Source organism: Carettochelys insculpta, chromosome 26 (genome assembly GCF_033958435.1).
Source record: "Carettochelys insculpta isolate YL-2023 chromosome 26, ASM3395843v1, whole genome shotgun sequence".
NCBI lineage: Eukaryota > Metazoa > Chordata > Testudines > Carettochelyidae > Carettochelys > Carettochelys insculpta.
The window spans coordinates 10,482,992-10,505,245 of NC_134162.1; the positions used below are offsets into that span (position 1 = coordinate 10,482,992).

The 22,254-nt window shown below is 48.7% G+C and overlaps 1 protein-coding gene across 6 annotated transcripts; it reads right to left on the reverse strand.

Annotated features, from left to right (window-relative positions):
- Positions 1-638: 638 nt before the first annotated feature.
- On the reverse strand, positions 639-21,754 carry KLHDC8A (kelch domain containing 8A). Of its 6 annotated transcripts, XM_074977862.1 has the most exons (10): positions 21,284-21,664; positions 21,065-21,178; positions 19,256-19,337; positions 18,835-19,140; positions 9,235-9,301; positions 8,620-9,051; positions 6,304-6,468; positions 4,582-4,797; positions 3,609-3,710; positions 639-2,114 (listed from the first exon to the last, which is right to left on the reverse strand). In XM_074977862.1, exons 6-10 carry the CDS (start codon positions 8,993-8,995, stop codon positions 1,921-1,923), a joined length of 1,053 nt encoding a protein of 350 aa, XP_074833963.1. In that variant the 5' UTR covers positions 8,996-9,051; positions 9,235-9,301; positions 18,835-19,140; positions 19,256-19,337; positions 21,065-21,178; positions 21,284-21,664; the 3' UTR covers positions 639-1,920. The 6 variants fall into 6 exon arrangements, with proteins under 6 accessions (XP_074833963.1, XP_074833964.1, XP_074833965.1 ...); XM_074977863.1 differs by lacking the exon at positions 19,256-19,337; XM_074977864.1 differs by lacking the exons at positions 18,835-19,140; positions 19,256-19,337.
- Between the last annotated feature and the right edge of the window lie 500 nt (positions 21,755-22,254).

The window sequence follows — 22,254 nt, forward strand, 5'->3', positions numbered from 1 at the left end:
CAGTGCCCTGAGGAGGAGCTGGTTCTCAGAAGCAGGAGCACAGGGACAGTTTTAGAACATGGTGAGTGCAGCTGACAGGAGACAATGAATTCCCCCGCCCCCTGCTCTTATCAGGGACACTCTCCCCGCTAGCTTTCACCTTGCTCAACGGCTCTGCCAGTGCATTGCAGCCAGGGGATAAGCCCAGGCAGCTGCGTCAGCCTGCCAAGGGAGAGCCTGGTTTGTTTGCATGACACAGCTGGTCATTGCAGCATTCACAACATCAAAGGGGTACAGCCCCTGGGCCCTTTAAAAGGCAGGAAGCACTAGAGGGTCTACCACCGTTTACACTTGGGACCGGCTCTGACCAAGCTGCCATGCAGCTATTCCCTTCTTCATTCTGCACAGGGTGGGAAGGGATTTTCACTAGTAAATCCTCTTTCCCTCCAAGGCCAAGGACTTGATGGAGAAATGTACACAATGTGCCCGTTAGGCTGGTGGCTGCAGCAGCGTGACAGCTGCCCAAGTGGAGGGCTTTGAGGTCAGTCTATTCGCTTGCTAGCAATGATAAGTGAACCCCCTCCTGAGTGTATGTCCCAGCTTTGCAGCGCCCTCCACAGAAGGGAAGAATGAACAGAATCTCTCAGGGCTCAGAATGATCGCTTCATGAATGCAGGTTTTAATTGTGCTGCTGCTGCGAGCAAAAATTGCAACCCAGCCATGGAAGAGCATTTGGCCACAAACCACAGATACTGACTTAAACAAGGGAAAGGAAGTGACAGCTGTGGCTTTTTGGCTTGGCTGTGGGATGCATGAACCTGGAGGTGGGTCCAGAGCCATCCCCTAAACACTTGGGAATGCCAGAGTTTGCTCAGCGTCCATGTTTTGCAAACGGAGCTTTACCTGCCCAGTGAGCCAGAGTGAAGACTTGAACCTGACCAGCCCCTTAAAATTCTAACCGAGGAGCAGATCTGCATGTTACAGCTTGGCCCCGTCTGTGTCAGAGCACGCGAAGGCAGGTTTGCCTAAGTGCAGTTATCCATCCATCCTCACATGAGCTCCTTGTGCCTCCATCTCTCAGATCACACCCATGAGTGCAGGCAATCCTTGGTTTCTGCTCCTGGCAGATTCTACACATTAAAAAGGGCCCATAAGGGATTTGCTGTGAACCGAGGCCTAGAACTGTCTCCTTTGTGGCTGGTGGAGCTCAACATCCATTCAGGTGATACGATTAGCAAGGTCCCCCGGTCGCTCGCCAATGGATTCTGTGACGAAAAGGGCGTCTTGCTCCACAGGTGCCTGGCAAGTGTCCTGCCACATCAGAACGGGAAGATCCACTCTGCCCAACAATGGAGACAGTGGGGTTTCCTTCACCGACCTGTCTGGCTGTACAGGTTTTCAGGTGAGCCTCGGTTAGAGAACACAGCCCAGCATGCCCTGGTCTAAAGAGTCCTCTCCCAATGGCTGGAGACCCAACGTTCCCTCCACCTCCATGGGGCTCACTCCTTAGGCTGGCTCCCTCCTGGAGCTTTGCAGGATGGCAGAGCAGTTCCCCTCTTAACAAGGTGCCCCTGGGCTGAACTGTCTCCTGCACTGCTGTACCAGGGTGGCGAGTTCTTCAGCAATTCAAGGCTGGCAAAGGACTGAGGCCTGATGGGTGTGGAGATGCAGAGGTGATGTGCCTGTCTACCGACGCTGGCTAATAGCTGATCAGGAGCCCCTGCTGGTGCACAGCCTCAGCGCAGTGCTAGCTTCAGAGGTGGGCATGCGCAGGGGTGGGGGGAACTTCCTGCTGCCCCTAGGGTGTCATGTGACAGTGCAGCAGGGCAGGCAGGTGAAAAGAACACGAGGCCAATCCTGACAGCATCACTGCAACTGCAGCTTTCCCAGGACTTCAGGGTAGGCCCCTCCTCCTGGGAGCAGGGCTTGGGAAAATGTGGGCTAGGAGTCTGAGACGCACAACGCCTCCACGGCATCGCTCAAGCCCTGGTTCACACCACCGACAGCCAGCAAGCAGTTCTTCACCACGATGCTAGAGCAGGCGCAGCGGGGGGTCGGCATCGGTGGCAGGCTCTCCCATTTGCTCTTCCCAGGGTGGAAGGCTTCCGCTGACTCCAGGACTGTCGGCTGGTTCCCTGGAAAAGCCAAAGGGTGGTAGGGAGATGGCAGGGGAGGAAGAACAAACATGCGTTGGGGACAAGCTCAATATCAACATAATGGGTGGGAGGCAAGTCAGATGTGAGGGGGGGAAAATATCACCACTTTGGGGCAATAGACTAAATGCAAGAGCAGCTTCATTTTGGCCCCTCCTTTCCACCTCTCAACATAAGGCCACCTGGGGTGTTGTCTCCACTGCATATATTGAAGCCCAAAGAATGAGGCCTTCTCTGGGTGGTCATGCATAGCCCAAGGTGATACTTCCCATCACCTGCTCACACTCCTGCTTCCAGTCACGCTGACTGTGTGTTCTCTGTTACTGTACAATTAAAACACCACCTGGTTCCGACACTGCACTTTCCAGCCATGTATCTCAAAGTTCCTTACAGAGGAGGGCCAGTACCCCAGCCCCACTGGAGAAACTGAGGCACAGGGAGGGAAAACAATAAGTGTCCTCGCTGAGCAACGTCTTGCAAGTATTGTGCAACACAGAAACCAGAGCCTGCAGTCGCTGGAGTCCATGGCCCTTTTGAATTGCTCTCAGAGCACCACTCCATGTGGCTCTGAGTGTTGGAGGGTGCTGCAGTCTGGTTGACTCTGATGGCAGACTGCCCGAGGCCCTGCACCATCCATTTAAGGCCCTGCCCCTTCCAGGAGCCCAGAGCTGCCCCCTTTAGCGCACCTTGTCCCAGGGCCTGCATTGGGTGTCGGCCATGCTACTCACACCATAGCAATGGTGCTATAAAGGCTTCTCATCTCCCTTCCAGCCTTACTCTGGCCAGAATTGAAAGGCTACATTGCACTCTTGTTATGGCAGCAGTCAGCAGCTAGATAGTGGCATGCACTGAACCTACAGCACTGTCCCTCAGAGACCAGCTGCCCTGAAGGATGGCTCCCACACACCCAGCAGCAAGCACATGGATCCGAGGAGCAGGGTGGGAACCCTTTCACTGGTGCCTCCTAATGGGAACGGAAGGTCCCAGGGGACGTCACCCAGAACTTTGGGTCTGCGATTGGAACGAGATTTGCAGCTTACAAGCATCGCACCCAATAGACTTCAGACTTGATTTTCATAAGTGACGAGTGATTTTGGGCACTCAATTTCAGATAGGCTTAATTTTCCCAAGGCAGCCATGCAGCAGAACCATCAGGCCCTTTTCTGGTGTCCCGTGTGGCCTGCCAAAAATGCAGCCACCCTCAAATCAAAGGCGATGTGTGAAAGTCTGGCTCAATTCAGATGAGATTTCCCCAAGTGACACAGGAAGCCAACGTGGAGATTTTCACAGCTTTGTGTGATGTCCACATGCCTAACTCCCATCAACAGGCCTTTGAAAAATCTCCCCAAGGCTCACAGAAAATGAATAGGATTTAGGCACTGACATGCTTAAGTTACTGTTGAAAATAAATCTTAGGCTCCTAAGTCACTTAGGTGATGTGGAAAAAGTTTCCCATCCCCTCTAGCTGCCCCTTACCTAGCCCTCCGGCCACGATGACCCTTCCTTTCAAGTAGCCAGCGACAAAGTCTGCTCGCCGTTTCTTCAGGTAGGAAGAGCGTTCCATCTTCATCCAGCCACCTGCAAAGGGAGAGGCCAGTCGGACAAACCATGTTAAACTCAGGGGTTCACACACAGCTGGTGAAACTCAAGTGATTTGTGGGTGAGTTTTGCTCCCAGTGTTTGGAACTGTCCAAACCCCAGACACAAACTCAGATAAATGTCACTGGGGAGTGGTAACCGCACAGAGGTGAAGTTAGAGATGGGCCAGAGACAAAATCCCAGCTCCTGGCAGGGCCAGGCACTGGACGGTTGCAAGCTGAGCTCAGAAGAGGATACCAATTTTGCAGAAGCCCCTTGCTATTTCTTTTCAACAGGCTGAACTAACCCTGGATCCAAACTGTGGGCACCTGGCAAATCTGGATCCAGTGTGTGCCCATCTACAGAAAGTTGGCATGAACAGCCCCCCGCTTGCCAGGCTAAACTCCTGCATTTCACACTAGACCAGACGGACCAGTGAGCTAGGGGATACCAGGTCCCTGCTGGGTGTTTCCTTCAGGGAGAATGGATGGGAATCTATGCGCTCTGTGCCCATCTCCCTTGTGTGGAAGCCAGCAGCGTACCTAAACTAGACCCTGCTGGTCTCTCCATCCTCCATAAAGCCTCTCAGCCTATTTCACAGCAGGCCAGTGTCTCAGGCAGTGCCCAGGATAGGGCTGGCTGTTCAGGCCAGCTGCCTGAACAATGAGTTTGCTACCTGCAGACTGACTGCCTGGTTTGTATTGTTACTTTGATGGCATTATCTAGCAGGATACAGAGCGTACGGGAGCTGCAGATCCCTCTTCGTATCCTACACACCTATGCATAGCTCCAGCTGTCGATTTTAGGCTTTGGTTGAGTTCACATGATACATGCGCCTCTCCTGCAAGCACTGAACCTGCTACTTACCCACCTTGTTCAATGTCAAACACATCCATGGTCCTCATGAACTTGGGCTGCCGGTACAGCCTGCCCTGCCGCAGCCCCCCGACACTGAAGAGGTTGTTCTCTGTGGGCACAAAGCTGGAGAAAGCCCTTTTGCTGGGGATGCTGGGGAACTTGGTCCATGACCTGGTGTCTGTGTCGAAGGCCTCAAAGGCATTGATGGCATATTTGGACTGCCGCCCACCTGGGACAGATGGAGACAAAAGCATCTCAGGACAGTATCAGCTGGTCAATCAGCTGCCTCTTACTATCATTACCCTTATCCTCCTTTCTCTGCTTTATCTGCCACGCTCGCTGGACATGTCTTAGTTTTAAATACCTGGTAAGCAGGACTGGTCAGAAACTTTCCATCAAACCATTTTTCAATGGAAAATTAGGTTCGACAAATGGAAAATGTCAGGAAAATGATCAGCTTTCTGTGGAAAGTTTCCCCCTTTTCTCCCATAAAAAGAATACCCTAAATAAAAATACTTTTAATCTGAAGTGCTGCTGCAGTGCCTCATGGGAGCTGTAGTTCATGTGCCGCATGTTCCCATTCTTCTTCAAAAGCTAAACTCCCTAGTTGGACGACATCTTTCATGATGCACCACAGCTAGAGACCCGCATGATGCATTGCCTCTCCAAACTGAGATAGGAAGCTGTGGTGCGGCATGGATGGTATGGTTTGACCACAAGGTCCAGCCTATAGAGTGGAAAACAAAAACACAACACCCATTTTCTCTAGCTGGAAGCTCTTTGGTACAGGAATTCTCTTTTCCTAAGAATGTCTGTAGCACCTAACACACCGCTCCTTAGAGGGACTTTGGCTGCGTTGCAGATATATAATGGTAATAAGCCCGGTTACCAATAGAGATGACCACCACTCCAAACCACTGTCCCAGCTATTGGCAGGAGCTGACTGGGCCCTAGAGAGCAGGCTATGCTCTTGGCCCTTGGGGAGATCCCTTTGGGTCCGGGTGAGACACAGTGGCAGGGTCATGGTATTGCCACTCTTAGTTCTGTGCTGTCTTCAGAGCTGGGCAACTGGAGAGCGGTGATTGTAGTGCTGGCCAGGTGCCCTGCTCTGGAGTCAAAGCAGCAGTGCAGACATTAACCCGTTTGCTGCAGGGTGGCAATGTCACAGCATGATACCCTTACCTCTGCACTGCTGCTTTCAGTGCCAGGCATCCAGAGAGTAACAGCTAACAGCCCAGCTCTGCAGCAGCAGTGCAGAAGTAAGGGTGGCAACACCATCCCACACCATCCTTATGTCTGTGCTGCTGCTGGTGGTGGTAGTTCTGCCTTTGGGACTGGACTCTGAGTCAGCACTCTCTAGCTGCCCAGCTCTGAAGGCAATGCTGCCGCCACCACCACCACCTGTGCAGAAGTAAGGTGAGCAATGCTGTTGATTGCTCTCCCTTACATCCCCCTCAACTCCTTTTTGGATCAGGACCCCTCCAGCGACAACACCGGGAAATTTCAGCTTTAAATAGCAGAACTCAAGAAATTTCCCATTTTCACAATCCTATGAACATGACTAAAACAGACTGTGAATTTGGTGGGGCTCTACCTGTGAGGTTTTACATCAGCCTGGGTCTGTTCTAGGAATTCTCACTCTCAGCATTCACAAGAGTGTGTGGATCAGAAGTGTTACTGCTCAAGCAGACCCCTACATAAGATCAAGAAGAAGGCAGCCAATGCCCATCCTTACCAAGCACGTAGATCTTGGTGCCCCGCAGGAAGGAGGTGGCGGCATACCTGGGCGTGGGCATGGTTGCAAGCGACACCCAGATGTCCTTCAGCATGTCATAGTGCTGCATGTAGTTGTGAGGACGCAGGTCCATTCCCATCCCGCCAGCTGCATAGATTCTGTAGTCTGAAAGCAGAGAAGCAAAGGCCATGAGGGCTCAGAAATGCATCCAGCTCCGAATTGTTTTTTAGAAGGATGAAAAAAAGACTCTTGCCCTGTGGGCAATCCCCAGGGAGCAAAAATCAAGTACTGCAGTGTGCGCGCGCGCGCATGCATGCTTGGTTATGTTTGCACTGCCCTCTTCTGGATGGAAGCAGAACAGCTCAATTCCATGTCATAGCCCATATACTGCTCCTAGGTAATGGAGATAGTGTAGGGGCTCAAAATCTACTCCTCTCTTCCTTGCAGTCTAGAGCTGCAGGATCCATCACGCAGAGGTTCTGATATAAATTATTTACAACCCTAAAAAAAATGAGGACATATCTGAATAGTGTGCAGGTAACTTTGGGCTTACTGTGAGCACTGTCTCTTGGAATGACAGATATTTGGGACAGCAACGAAGGGTCCTGTGGCACCTTATAGACTAAACAGAAAAGTTTGAGCATGAGCTTTCATGAGCACAGACTCACTTCAGATGCTGGTCTTGGAAATGTGCAGGGCCAGGTATAAATAAGCCAGAGCAAGGGTGGGGATAACAAGGTTAGCTCAGTCAGCAAGGGTGAGGCTTACTACCAGCTTAGCTCCAGATCAACTGCTGGTAGTAAGCCTCACCCTTGCTGACTGAGCTAACCTTGTTATCCCCACCCTTGCTCTGGCTTATTTATACCTGGCCCTGCAGATTTCCAAGACCAGCATCTGATGAAGTGAGTCTGTGCTCATGAAAGCTCATGCTCAAAACTTTTCTGTTAGTCTATAAGGTGCCACAGGACCCTTCGTTGCTGTTACAGATCCAGACTAACACGGCTACCCCTCCGATACCAGACATTTGGGAGTCACCCTCGCAGTGTTCATGTGACGCCCATTATGCCATGTAAATCTTTGCAATAACTCAGACCAGCAGGTATTCCACTGCCAGGGCCATTCCCATGCCCCAGGGTGCTTGTCATGGCAGGTAAAGGGTTAATGAATGAGGCACTGTTAAGTCTTTTGTTTCTTCCCTACCAATGGGACGAATCCAGCCCTTGGATCCCCTCCCAGGACACTGAGGCAGGGAGGTTTAAGCTCTAGGGCAAGTAAAGCACCTCTGTCAGCTGGAAAAGCCACTTCACCCCCAGGGTGGGGTTTATTTGATTCTCGCACCCAGCCTGCATTTCCCACCCTGCCTCATTTAATCTGAGCCTCTGAGCAGTCACTACGGGGTAGGGGAAGCAGTCACCTGCATTTCACAGAGCCCATCCCATGTCCATCAGCCACAGCTCCTCCTGCTACTCAGTTCAAGTGTTCCCTCTGCCTAGTGGATTCCTCACTGGCCTGGCCTGACTCACAGGGGTTACTGTGGAGTGATTGTTTACCTAGTCCTGGAGGGGGCAGGTGTGAAAGGTGCTGTGGAGGAGCAAGCTGAGTTGTTTCAGTCTGGCTGGGATACAGGTGCCTGCCTATCGTCCATGCAAGAGGAGACAAGTCACAGAAAGCAGTGGTGCAGTCAAGTGACAGGAGTCAACATAGTGCTCTCCAGCCCATGCTTAAGGGTGGCCTTTGAGCGGCCTCAGAGCAGGCAAAGGATATTATCCCTGTCACCCAGGCCAGAGGGTCAGAGCTGGGAGACACACAAGGCACAGAACCTGTTTGTTCACAGCTAACTCCCCATTACCTGCATCTGTGCCTGGGTAACAGTCCCCAGCCATGGAAGGCTCAGGAATTTCTGACGCAAACCCCATTCCATGCTCTTCTAGTTCCAGCAATGAAAGACAAGAAACCAACCACAGCAGCATGGCTCTTGAGACCACCCTACAATAACATCTGCAAACAGAGCCCTCCTGAGCATTCCCGTAATAATAAACTCCCCTCCCGAGTAACCTTTGTGGCCTGAGAATATGGCTCTCCACGAGGGATCCCTCTAATTTTTTCCATCCATGGGTGGAATGAATTTTATATGCATCCAGGCACATGTGGATGTGCACCATGAACAGAAACACACACTGCCCACTGTGGGTGCTCTGCTAATCAGCTGGGCAGCACTGGAATCTCTCCTGGGAGGCCACCCAAGCACTCAGCTTGTCAGGAACGCTGACCCAACCCACCACCCTCTCTCTGTTCTAGGAAACAAGTTCTCCTTGCCTTTCACGGTCACTGAGATGCCCATTGCAGCTTCTCTCAGGGAATTCCTCTTCTTCCACTTGCCTTCGTCTATGTTGTACATCTCCACTATCTTCAAGGGCATCTGGTTCATCCCGACCCCTCCAATCACCATGATCCGCTTGCCCAGGGTAGCCACGGCCACCCCAGCCCGGGCCGTGGGCATGGGAGGGAGAGAGTTCCACTGGTTGGCTTCGGGGGAGTAAACCTCGAAGCAGTTCATGGGGATGCCATTGTCGTCACAGCCCCCGATGGCAAAGACCTGGCCGCCTGCCTCCACCAGCGAGCAGTAGACCCTGCAGCTGGGGAGGGGTGCAAGGGTTTTCCACTGGAAGTCTTTGGTACTGGCCACTTCCATCGCAGCTCTTCAGGGATGAGGCAGCATCTGTCCTGTCTGCCCAGGGGCTGACTAAGCTGCAACACACAACCAGAGAAAAGCATCACGCGCACCAGCAAAACAAGCAGAGAACTACACAAAAGAAATGCCCACCCCCACCAGACCCAGGAGCACAACAGCCCCATGAGCAAGGCATCCATTTCCATGCCAGCAACAAGAGGTCCCATCTACCCTGGAGCAAGAGAAGCAGGAGGCAGTACCTTTCATCGCATCTCCATTAATCCTGCAGTACCACAGCTGCCAGAACAGCTCTCACACAGCCCGGTCCTAAAAATAAAAGGCACAGGTTAGAATCAGCTCACACTCCCCTTTTCTTGATCACCCCTTCCCCCCACAAGCCTTTCCACTGTGAATGCTGCAACCCAGCATTTCCTTGGCTTTCCTGGCCAGCTAGGAACTTTCCTTTGTTTAGTTATTTGCTGACAAAATTATCATTAATGCCCCTTGTCAACATCTTCCCAACCCCCTGGGGAAATCTGCCGTGGTACCTCCTGCAGCAAAAGGCTGCGGTGCAGTCACAGAGCAGCCCTCCATCCACAGCTCTCTGACTCAGTCCCACGCAGCACGACAGCTGAACTGTAAAAGCTCCAAAAAGCAACCCAGAAGGGCAGAATGGGGGAACCAACCTGCCTTTGGAGACCAGGCAGAGAGAAGAGAATGTCTAACAGCTGCCCTACCTTCAGATGAAATGAACAAATGAAGCCTGACAGGGAGAGGAGACATGCAAAAGGGTATTGAGAGAGCAGGCAGCCACCCACACACTCACACCTGTGTATAAATAGGTGTGCAACAGAGTGAGAAACTCACCCTTCAGGCATTATGTAACCAAAACTGCTTTAAGATAATCTTACAAGCCAAGGAAGCTGTACATATCCCATCACTTTGGGACTGCAGCATCCTCCCCCCAACCACCTCTCCCCCCCCCGGCCCCGGCCCCAGCAACTATGTGTCACAAAACTGATACCTAAAATTCAGGATTCTGACAATAATGGTTACTTGCCAATATCAAACCTGAGCACATGTGGAAGTTTATTAGTCTCCCTGGGGAAACCTTCCTGCCCCCAACATTGCAATGCTCTGTACTTATCCTTTATATCCCTTTCCAGGTGAGGCTTTCAAAGTGCCTTCACAAAGGAACGCTATCACCATTGAAAAGAGGGTGCAGTGAGAAGTGATGTGCCCAAGGTCACACAGTGAGTCAATGTCAGAGCCGGGGAAAGAGCCCAGGAATACAGACTCCCCAGTGTGCAAGGTACACTGACTTGGGGCCCCTCTTCCTTCAGCCCTTCAGGCATCTTGATGCCTATGTGATACAGCTTGAACCTGCTCCTCTTCACGGTTTTGTTTCAGAGACACTAACACCCACCACCTCATCTCAGCCTTTTTGGTTAAGACTGAACATGGTGTCAGTTCAACCCTCTGAGATCAAGATTGCTATGCTGGGGAGAGCTCCTTCCTGTTCAGGGTGAGGTGGGGGGATAGACTCAATGGCCTAATAGCCCCTTCCTGCCTATGACCCGATTTCCACAAACCCTAAGCCCACACCAAGACAGTAACTGGCCGTGGTCCTGGCTTTTTAGGGGCAAAAGCCAGTCCCATGTGACCCTGCACCAGCAAGAACAGAGGGAAACCGTTTGGTCCCAGATAGCCCAGCATGCCCTTTCCAGCAGCCTGAGCTCACACTGAGACTTATTCTTGCAGCTCATGGCTCGGCCCCTAGGCAATGGCTGGAATGCCGGAGGAGATGTCTTTGCAGTGTCTCCTACTTAGGGAAGAGTAACTTAAATTTCTTACTGGGACTGTCCTATTGCAAAACAGGTCCCGGACAGCTCCCTCCACAGCAGCAGCAAAAGCCAGCAGGGAGCTCAGCCAACTTTCACCTCTGCTCCTATGACCCCACAACCTGTCCCCTCCCATGCCGGGCACTGCTCATTAAAGAGCAAGACCTGCCACATTGGAAGCCCCATATGACCCTGGTTGTCTTTGGGGTGCTGGGGCTGTCCCCACCCACAGGAAGGGTGAAAAGCACTTACTCCTTGAGTCCAGGCTGCAGCACTTCCCATCTCCCCAACCCGGAACCCTCTGACAGAAAGAGCAGATTGAGTGCGCTTGTAACCTAGCAACAGCCACCTACAACTCCCTCTAATCAGCCATCATTTCGGATCTGAGTCGGTATCTTGACAGGTTCACTGAACCACACAATGGAGCAGAAAGAGAGAGTGTCTCCTAGCACTAAAGGAGCCAGACCAGGGTTCCAGCTAAATTTTTTCCATCCTGGGGCAGAATAAATTTTGTTCTGTGCACTGAGACATGCAGATGTGCACCACAAATAGAAAGAGGCTGTGGGCTGTCTATGCTCTGCTAATCAGATGGGCAGAACCTGATTCTCTCCTGGGAGACTGCCCAAGTGCTCAGCTTACAGGGAACACTGATCCAAGTGCTGCAAGGGTGCAACCTTCCAGCCTGAACCCAGTGCTGTGGCAAGGGACAGAAATGATAACCCCATGGGGGACAGCAGGCAGTGTGTGGTTTCTGCACTCAACTCTGCTACTGATCTGCTGGGCATCCTTGGGCAAGTCACTTCTCCTCAGTCTTCCCCACCACCAAAAAGCTGGGATAATGATATTTTGTAAAGCTCAAGAGATCTACAGATGGCAAGTACTATAGAACAGCCAATTTCCTGCCCAGCTTTTCCCAACTGGCAAGAACACATGAGAGCACAGAAGAGCTGAAAGTCAGGTTGACATCCCTTCCTGTTCGGATGCCCTCAGTGCTTAGGGAACTGCTTTGCCGTGGACTGAAGGACAAAAGGGAAGCCACCCAGCACACCCGGTTGTGACTTATGGCACCTGCTGTATTACTGAGCTGTTCAGTTGTAAACTTTTTGACCTCAGTGCCCAATGAGTTAGTAAAATAGGGGTTCAGCTCCATACCCCATATCTGGGCTCCCATATTCAACCCAGCCAATGCACCTCAGCCCTTCTCTAATGCCCCCCTCCAAACTGTTCTATTCGTTGCTGGGATTCTCAGATGGCTCAGCCAGTGGCCTCTTCACACTCTCCTGGAGAAAATCCTGCCCCCGGCTCCACGCCAGAGTCTGTCAATTGCATCAGAGCACAGGAAAACCACAGGCCTGATCCTGGCCCCACTGAAGTGGAAGAAAGTCTTTCCATTGACTTCACTGGGCTTTGGATCAGGCCCACAGGAAGGATGGACTAAGCAGATGCCTGTCCAATTCATTCCAGCTGTGACCCAAGTCAAATGGAACTCAGGCATGGGTGTCGAAAGGTGAGCGTCTTACTGCATTCCTTTTGCCTCCAATGAATTCAGCTGTCTCAGCATTGAAACCGATTAGAGGTGGCCAGCACAAGCTGAACAATATAAAAATCCAACGAAAGTTCAAGGTCAGTCTGCAGCACTGCATCCCAGTCTTGCCCCCGTCTCTCAAGGGGCATTAGAGTTCACACTCAAAAGTAATAACTTATGCTGCAGGACTGTATGGCTGTCACTAATGTGCTGAGCAAACAGCCCTGAAATATTTCAGCCATTTTCTTCTTCATCTCCTCCCAGGCAAATGGAATTGTCACTTAATTATACCACACAAATTAGAAGCATTAACATTTTCTTCCTAAATGGCCACATTAAAACAAAAATGAATAGTAATTGCTTCAAAAGAGATTGGAGATGAGAGATTCCCACTGCTGTGCTGAGCCAGAGCTGCCTGAATTTTTCATGCCCTGAAAGCACCAGAAGAAAAGTGCCTAGCAGCAGGGCCTCCCTGGACCACACCAGGTGTATTTGGGGTTCATAGTTGTGTTGAAATCAAGATGGCAGGAAGGGCAATAAATTTGCCATCTCAAAAGAAAAAAAAAAAAACCCACACACACACACACACACAGGGAATTGAATACAGGAAGTCAAACTAATGAGAACAAAAGGTGCAGAGCAATTGGTGTCTCTAGACCAGCAGTTCTCCACCAGGGATATGCATACCCCTGGGGTACTCAGATCTTGCAGAAGGTGCTTCAGCTCCCCTAGATCCTTACCTGGTTTTACAAACAGGCTACCCAAAAAGCACTTGCTTACTAAAATTTCATGCAGACCACTAATTGATCCTGCTCTATATGCTATACACTGAAAGGCCAGTACAATATTCATATTATACAATTGTATGGTAAAAATGAGAAAGGCAGCAAAAACCTGCAAAGTGTCACAGGAGGCTTATGTCCCATTTTGTAAGCAAGGAGATTTTAAGTGAAGTGAAACTTGGGTGTGGGTGCGTACAAGACAAACCAGATTCTTGAGAGCGTACCCTAGAGTTTGTATCCTACAAGAGTTAAAAACAGCAACCTAGAAGCTGTGCAAGACGACGGTTCTTCCTTGCCCTCTGATTTCTATCATACTCTGAACCGCTCGCAGTTTGGGATCTCAGGGGAGTGCAGAACATGCACAATTACTGTCAATTTTTAAATATTCAGCTGGTGTAAACTGGCTTGGCTGCCTCCACTGAAGTCAATAGAGCTACAGAGTCCCACATCGCAGAGGAGCCCTGTCTCATGGTTTTTAAAGCAACACTTGTTTGCAGCAATTTGCACCTCAGAAAACATCTCATTTATTAAACAGCTGTGTGTGTTCAGTACAGGTTGAACCTCTCTAATCCAGGGCTCTGCTCTGGCAACATCTGTAATCCAGCATGATTGTAATTAGCTGGCTGACCACTTATCACAGGTCTGACCAAGTTTCCTGAGGTCCCATAAAGTTTGTTTACAATCACCAATCAATCTGCTTTGGTGGAAATATTCCTATTTGTAGAGGTGAGCAGCAAGCTAGGCCCAGGATGACATCTGACAGACCCCCTTCTCCTAAAATATCAGCCCATGCTCCTAAAATATTACAGCTCCCCAAGACTGACTTACCTGCCAAATTCCAATGCCTTGCCCTGATGCCAAGGTGGGCTATATGAATAGACACAGACTAGCCACCAAGTTGACAGACACTGGAGAGCCTCTATTCCCTAGGAGAGAAAGCTCTTGTACTCACCTAAGTGTCACATCAGATAAGCCCAGTACAGCTCTGCTATGCGTTATCTGAACTGTCAAGGCATCTTTAACGTTTTGCTAGGAAGAATATGACACCCAGCCCAAACCAATACCTGAAGCCATTCTTCTCCTCTATACAATGGGGACTGTCACAGAAGCAGACACAGGAAGATGGGCAACAATAAGTTGGGAACGTTATGCAAACGCTGGCAGATCTCACCCCCTTCCCTAAGCACAGCATCTAGGCTTGTGAGCCAGCTGCTTATTTTAATTATACTGCCTGCTGACCTTACGTGAAAGAGCAGAGGAATCTATGCACCACCCGGCATGGAGCTACAGACACAGTCTCAGGGCATGTGCTTCAAGGCAGTGAACAGAGCAGATATTGTGTCTCTGAATGTCACCCTTTACGGCCTCTGGACAGAGTTCCTTTTTTTTTTTTTTTTTCTTTTCTTTTTTTAAACTATCCATGGGCAGAATAAATTTTATTATGTGCACCAAGGCATATGGGGATGTACGCCACCAATAGAAACACATGCTTCCAGCTCTGGGTGCTCTATCAATCAGCTGGGTGGCAGCTGACTCTGGTGGGTGGTCACCCAAGATCTCAGCTTACAGGAAACACTAAGGTAGCCGGGAGCCCTGAGCCCTTTTGTACTTCTCGGCCCTGCGGCAATGTCTTCCTCTCCTGTCAGCAAGAAAGACACCCCTGAGTACAGCACGTTACAGTACTGTGAAGCACCAGTGTAAACAGGCTCCCAGTGCTCCCGCAGTGGCCACTTTAAAGCAGGGGTAAGCAAAGTGAGGGGCAGGTCCCCTGGGGGTGTGAAGTTTTGTAAGGAGACATAGCCCAATTGGCTGCTGGGGCTCAGGCTCATCTGTCTCATTAAAAACATTGAAATCTGTTACTGCTTTTGTGTATTCACATTTCTATCCCCCTGAATAAAGATTTCACATTCCACAGACATTTTCCTACATGCACTGAAAGATGGTGGTTGGTTTTTTTTCCCCCCATATGAACATAACCTAAATTTCCATCGGTTTGGATGGCAGACAGGCTATGGGGGACCTGCTAATTGCAGGGATGAAAAGTGAGGTCCACTGTGAAAGGTTTGCTCACCCCTGCTTTAAAGCACTGCTGCAGCAGCACTTCCGTATCTTAGGTGTAGACAAAGCCTCAGCTTTAATTCGGTCCAGGGCCGAGTTCTGCTAGAAAGCTAACGGAATTACATTAGAGCCGAGATAGCCCCTGTAGTCTTAAAATCCCCTGACCAAGCACACAAACTCAGGTATTTTGCTAGAACAGGTCAGCAAGCTTGTGGAGCAAAAAATACCACCACATTGGAGAGGCAGGGAAATTATGAATATTTCCTTCAACCATTTTTGTCTTGTTACTAAATGCACAAAAAAGTTGGCAGGGTGCAATGTATTTTAAGTAACACCTGATGGGTTCTGAAATGTTCCAGACAAGCAAATGTCCCATCAACCTTGAAGTGAATCACTATCACCAAAATCAGCTGCTTTGGCTAATCTAAATATACAAATTCACACTTTTTTCCCTTTGTTAGTTGCTTGTCATGTTCTGGATCAATGTCAAAGGTGAAGCTGGGGCAAACGGCTTAATTTATAGACCATCAGACATCAATGGCAAAGGCCTCAAGACAAGTAGAATCAGGCCTTGTTACTTATAGCCACTTCTGTTTGCAGAGAGGACATCTTGATGTAAAACCCTAGTGGAAACAAGGAATTGCAATTTTTCTCTTGATATAACCATTCAAGGTCAGCTCTCTGCCAGTGTTCTCTATAAGCTGTGCACTTCAGTGGCCACTCAGAAGAGATGCAAATACAGCATCCACAACGAGGAGCATGTGTTTCTATTGGTGGTGTATACCCACATACCCAGTGCACATAAAATTTTTGGCATAGGGAGAGAAAAAATAAGAGGGGACATCACTGTCTACTCATCATGGGGTCAGTCTCAGCTAATTATCTGACTATGAAAAACTACCCGTGACTTCTCTGTTTCAGTTTTACACAGATGCCAAGCATGGTATGAAATGCACATTTTTGCAGCAAAGACAGCCAAGGAGGAAAGCATGAAACACACGGAGTGGGGAGCGAGAAGATTTCTCAGATTGCACAGTGCTTAATGCACATAATGGGGCCAGATTTCCCAAAGACATGAGCTTCCATTTAGCTTCCACTCAAGGGCCACATTTCCAAGCACTCAGAATCCAACGTGCACCCAACTTGCAGAACTCCTCAGGAACTCAGGCCACTTCTTTTGATGCCTAACTAGGAACAGTGTCTTCTTGGAAGCTTGATTTCTTTTTGAGAGGGTTGAGTACTTCAAAATCTGGCCTCCTAATGAAAGGTCTATGCTTTATAGCAGTGTTTTGCAAAATTTTTGTTTATAAAGTACCCCTCTATTAGAAAATATAAGTGCCCCCAAAACAAAAAAGCAGTCAAGTAGCACTTTAAAAACTAAAAATCAGTTAAAGTGCTACTTGACTGCTTCTTTGTTTTGACAGAATACAGAACAACATGGCTGTCTGTCTGTCTCTAAGTACCCCCAGTACCTACAATTTTCAGGCACGATTTTTTCTTCTACTCTTGCAATACATTTCTTCTGCTGTGTCAGAGGAAGTTGTACTGCAGCGTAGTGTTACAAGTATGTTTAATGTTCTAGAACTTCTGAAAACGTTTTCTGAATAATTGCCTGAATATGACAGAGCAGCGGTTCTCAACCTTTCCAGGTCAGCGTAGCCTTTCAGGAGTCTGGGGGGGAACACAAAAGATCAAGGGTTTCATCTCACTTTAAAAGCCACTTGCCTCCAAAAATTTAGACCTTACAAGTGTTGCAACACACTATTACTGACAATTTGCTTCCCTTCTTGTATTTATCATAAAATCAAATAAATAATTAGAATGTAAATATTATACTTATACACCCAGATTTAAACAAATCATTGTATGAAATTTGTTTGTCCTGATTTCAATAATACTGTTTATGTAGCCTGTTGCAAAACTAGGCAAATAGCTAGATGAGTTGATGTACCCCCTGGAAGACCTCTGCGTACCCCAAAGGGTACAGGTACCCTGATTGTGAACCATTGCTTTACTAAGACACTCCCTCCTGTTGCTATCCTCACAGAAAAGCTGTGCAGTTCAGCAGTATCTGTAGAGAGCTTTCAGGTCTGCATACAGCAGGCCTCCCTCTGAGCTTAAAATATTGTATGATTATCTTGTCCCACGCAGCATTGAGTTCCCAGCCTGTGCTTTCCAACAATCCCAAATTATACTATATTTTAGTAGCAAAGGCTTTACATCATTCTGAAAAGTGGGTCGCTGGTGCCAACATTACTTCCGCCTCGTACAAAGGCTGACAGCTGAGGTTTATAAATTAAATATAAATTTTCTGGTTAAATCCGACATTGGCTGACCTCCCATTCAGTTGAGCTGAGTATCTCGACAGCTCTCAGAAATCTCAACAAGCCCTATTTCTAGAAGATGATGTGCTGTGGAAGAGATGCTTTGGGTGTGCAAAGAGGAAGATTTTAAGTGGGAATGAATAGGAAAATGGTGAGGACAGAAGAGACCTATCATACAATTGGCAGCTCATTTTGCTCATTCTTAAATTACACACACAGTTCTCAGAGACAGCAGACTATGAATGATTTAGCTTCCTGCTTCATTTCAACATCACTGCTAGCCCCATGAGATTATTTGCACATTTATCATGCTGAATGTAATTGTCTGGTCTTGCTAGACAGGAAATCAGAAAGGCATTTGGAAGGAAATATTCCACAGCTAATACCAGGGCAAGGGTCAACTGGTCGGAGCCCCAGGTCAGGGGCAAGAGCAAAGAAATTAATCTGATTTTTAGAGGGTGATGGCCCCACACCTTCAGAAATTCTCCCTGCTGGAGCAGGAAAGGATGTAAATTACCCTCTGGCTGGGGAGCCTGAGAGGACACAGCAAGGTTTAATGGACTGCTTGACTCACCCTGGGATTTGTCACAGCTTCAGTGCCTTAAAAAATCCACTTCACAGAGCAAAAACTGACTCTTTCCTGATGTTCTTAATGCCCATACTGTGTTCCTCACTCCTGCCCATCACAAACTACTGTTGCTCTCTGCAAGTAAGAGCCATTTTGTTTCTCTCTGGATCAAAGTTTCATTTTAATACCTTTCAGCCTCATCGAGCATATTTAGGAGGCACCCAGCCTGGTGCTATTTAGACTACCTCTTGGGCCAGATCTACAGCAGTGGGTAAATCAACATAGCTGCATCAATCTCTCCTCTTTATTTTAACTGAAGATCTGGCCCTCCTGTTCTTCCAGGGTTGGCCCAGATTGCAAAAGGCTAACACTGTCTGGCTTTGAATTGTGGTGAAGTGGACCACAGTCCCACAGATAGATATCTATATCTATCCATCCATCCATCCTCAGGAGATGCCAACTAAAAGCACAGTCAGAGAATTTATATGCAATGCAAACTTAGGCTTAGAAGCAATTAAAGAACAACCACTGGGAAAAAGTTACCACCTTGGCCAGACCCATATATTTCTTTGAGAACACTGATGCTCTTAAAGATTCATCTCAGGTTGCACCTGAAGAGCAACAGGCTTATTTGTGAAAGAAGCTGTTCTCGTGCAAGGCGTGCCCTTGCACACTCACCCGCTTATAACCCAATGACCTCTAGTGAGGATGGAATTTTCTCCCCGCTGCCAAAGACATTCGTCAAAAGTGTCTTGCACTTACAGGGCCGGGGAGGCAGCTGTAGCCCACGAGACAGACTCTGGATTCCGAATGCTCCGCAACTTTAACGCCAGCAACTCGAGACCTAGCTCCTGCAAAAGCAGCTCTCCAGCTTTCTCCTGCTCCCTTGTCCCTCGGCCTCCTTTCTCTCAGCCACTCCCCCCCTCGGCACTGTTCTCTCCCCTTTCCTCTGGAAGTTGCAGCTCTTGCTGAGAGGTAAGTAAACCAAGAGAGGCAAGGACTAGGGTTCCAGGGGAAGAACTAAAATGGACAGGCAGCATCAATCGAGTGGACCTAATCTTCACTTTCCTACAAGAGATGAAAAACAGAGTCAAGAGGAATCCCCATCTGGTGCAGTGACCTGTATTTTTCCCAGTGCCTGGAGACCGCTGGTGGCGGGCGGGGGCGGGGAGGGAATACATACCAGATTATGAGAGACATGTAAGCCTTTTATGGCTCTCTGTGCTAGCACAGGATGTTCTGTAAGAGTCCTTTCCCTCTCTGAACTGCAAGAAAAGCCAACAGCAGCGGGGAAAGGGGGAGGCAGCAGAAGGACCAACACGGGAAAGACATGAAAATCAGGGGATGTTTCTAAGACGACAGAGGCCCAAACGAGGGAGACAAATTTAACTCCCCTGACCTGTAGAGATTTTTGCCTGCTTGATCCAGGACTGATTTTAGTTCAAGGTCTCAGACAGCATCTCTTCAGGGACGGCAGAGATGTGAACGATCCCTTGTTTGTTTAGTTAGCGTCAGAACCCCGGAGGGCAAGGCAAGAATAAATGGACTGCTTGATTCACCTGAAGCCACTTTTGTCAAAGGAGGACACACCACAAGAGAAATGGGTCATGTTGGGGAACAGGCTACTCTAATCCCCTCAAAGGGCCTGCTTCGATAGAGGGGAAAAACCCACCAACTACCACATGCCTGTAGCTGTCACCTACCACCCTATATCATTGAACTGTCACAACCCAGACTTGAGGGGGACCACATGCTGAAATAAACCCTCTCCTTCCTCCTTCAAATCTCCCCACAGACCAAACTCAAAGCAGCAACAGGCCCTGTCACAAGAGATGCAAAACCTGCAGCCATGTCTCCACTGCTTTGATGGTCAATACTGCCTCCAACCACAGAAGCGTCATGGGGCATTCTGTATGCTTTATGAAACTATGCATACGAATATGACTTCACTGGAATATGCATTGGACGAAATACCCCAGGTATGGCATCATTGGAAAAGTTACCATCTACTGAATAGGATTTTCCCATTTGTATGCATGGATCATTCCTGTATTATTTGAAGAAACAAAGTATAAATCTGAATAAGGCACAGCTCATCTCTTTCACCAACAGAAGTTGTGCTAATAAAAGATTTTCCACCAACCCCGTGTCTCAAAGTTATAACTTCCTAAAATTATAGCTCTCTAATAGCCTAGAGGAGTATTTTTTCGTGTCAACATCCCCACCTATTGGGGAGCTTCCAATGTAAGTTTCCCTCATTCATTCTGCTTGCCCCTTACTTCTGCGGACTCTCTCCGTATTGAGTTGCATATATTCACAAATGCCTGGGGAACTGCTAATGATCCCACTCCTAAATCTGCAAGCTTCTTGAGACAGGGGATGTGAAGCAGCCTACAACACCTGCACAACATCATTCCTGAATATAGCCACCCAGGCTCAGATATTTAGTAGGGATTGAACCTGGAACTTTAGTTCTTAAAAGCAAGAACAGCTGCCACTTGACCTAAAGCCCTCAGCCCTCCAGCACCTGCTGTAGTTTTAGTTTATCTGTAGTAGCAGCCTCTTCAAGCTGTTGTGTACACCAAAGGCAACAGGGAGATAAAGATTCAGGTTTTGTCTAATCTGCTCCCCTTCCCCCACCGACAGATCTATATACAGTAGTGTTTCACATCCAGCAGCTCCAGGACCAGGAGGTTGCCAGTATGAAAATATCATGGAACAGTTCCCCTCCCTGAAGCTCTGCCCATACAGCATGCTCTGCACTCCACACCATGGCTGAGCAGTTCGGGGCCCTGCTTGTGTTGCTGCGTAGGTGGTGATGGGCTGGCTCCCCGTGCTCCCGCCACCTGGGAAAGAGTTCAGAAACACCCAGTGGCTCAGGCCTCAGCCCATGCTGAAACACAGGGGGGCTGCCACACAAGGGAGGGATGCTCTCCCTTCCCCTCTGCCCACCAGTAGCGGTTGCTCCCCACTCGCGTCCTGGTGCCAATACCTTAAGAAGGGGAAGCGTCATTGATGGCTTGGGCCAGGACAGGATCCCTTCACTGCCTGCAAGCAGCACAGTCCCCCAGAGGAAGAAACCTAGTCACTGGGAATGGCATAGCACCTGGTGAAAGTTATTTGAGAGTACTGGTTGACTGAATACCAGTTAAAACCGAGTTTACTGTAACTTCAGCTATGCAAATAGTACAGCTGAGAGCCATGTACTCACCATGGTGTCTTCCACGCAGTAAGGCTGACAGGAGTTGCTCTCCCCTCGATGCCAGTTACTCTTCTCATCCTGGTGCAGTATTGGAGTCAACAGGAGAGCGCTCAGCATTCGATTAATTGCGTCTAAGCAGACAAATCAACTGATCACCTGCGGCTTTTTAGTGTGGCTTGCATGTGTGCTTCGCTCACCTGTTTCCAACTGAAAGACAACCCTTCCTGTCCCATTAGTAGCAACTAGAGCAGGGCTTACAGATTCTTAGCATTCAGACAAATTATCTGCCTGGCTATAAAGGGCAGATACCAAAGCAGTTGTGTCACCAGTGAAGATACTCTGTGCTGACGACAGAGCTCCCCCTGTGGCAGAAGGAAGCTTCTTCCATTTGCAGCAGTGGTTATGTCAGCAGACATAGCTGCACAATGTAAGTCATGCCAATGCAGGCTGTAGTACAGACATTCCCTAAAAGTCCGGTGGATGATGGGAGTGCGGGGGGATGATTGAATCACACACAGTAGAATCTCAGGGAGGTACAAACATTATTACAGGACAGTAAACTGAGCCAGAAGCACATAGTCCAGCAGCCCAGCCGCAGAGACAAAAATAAAACATACAAATTTTTTACAGTACTTTGTTAAACATAGACCCTTGGAAAAAAATAAAGTTTAAAAAAGTCAGATAAGGAAACTTTGTGCCTGTTTACATTAATTGGGTTAAAAGCAGCATTTTTTTTTTTATCCTGCATCATAAACATTTCAAATCTGTATTAACGTTCAGTTGTAAACTTTTGGAACAATTATAATATTTTGTTCAGCAATACGAACAACCTCCATTTCCAAGGTGTTTGCAACTCTTGAGGTTTTACTGTATGAAACAAAAAAAAAAAAACCAGGAGATTAATTATCCAGAGAATACTATTCAAACAGCTCTTCAAAAAAATCTACCATTGTTTGCAAATCTAACCACCTCAGTTTGAT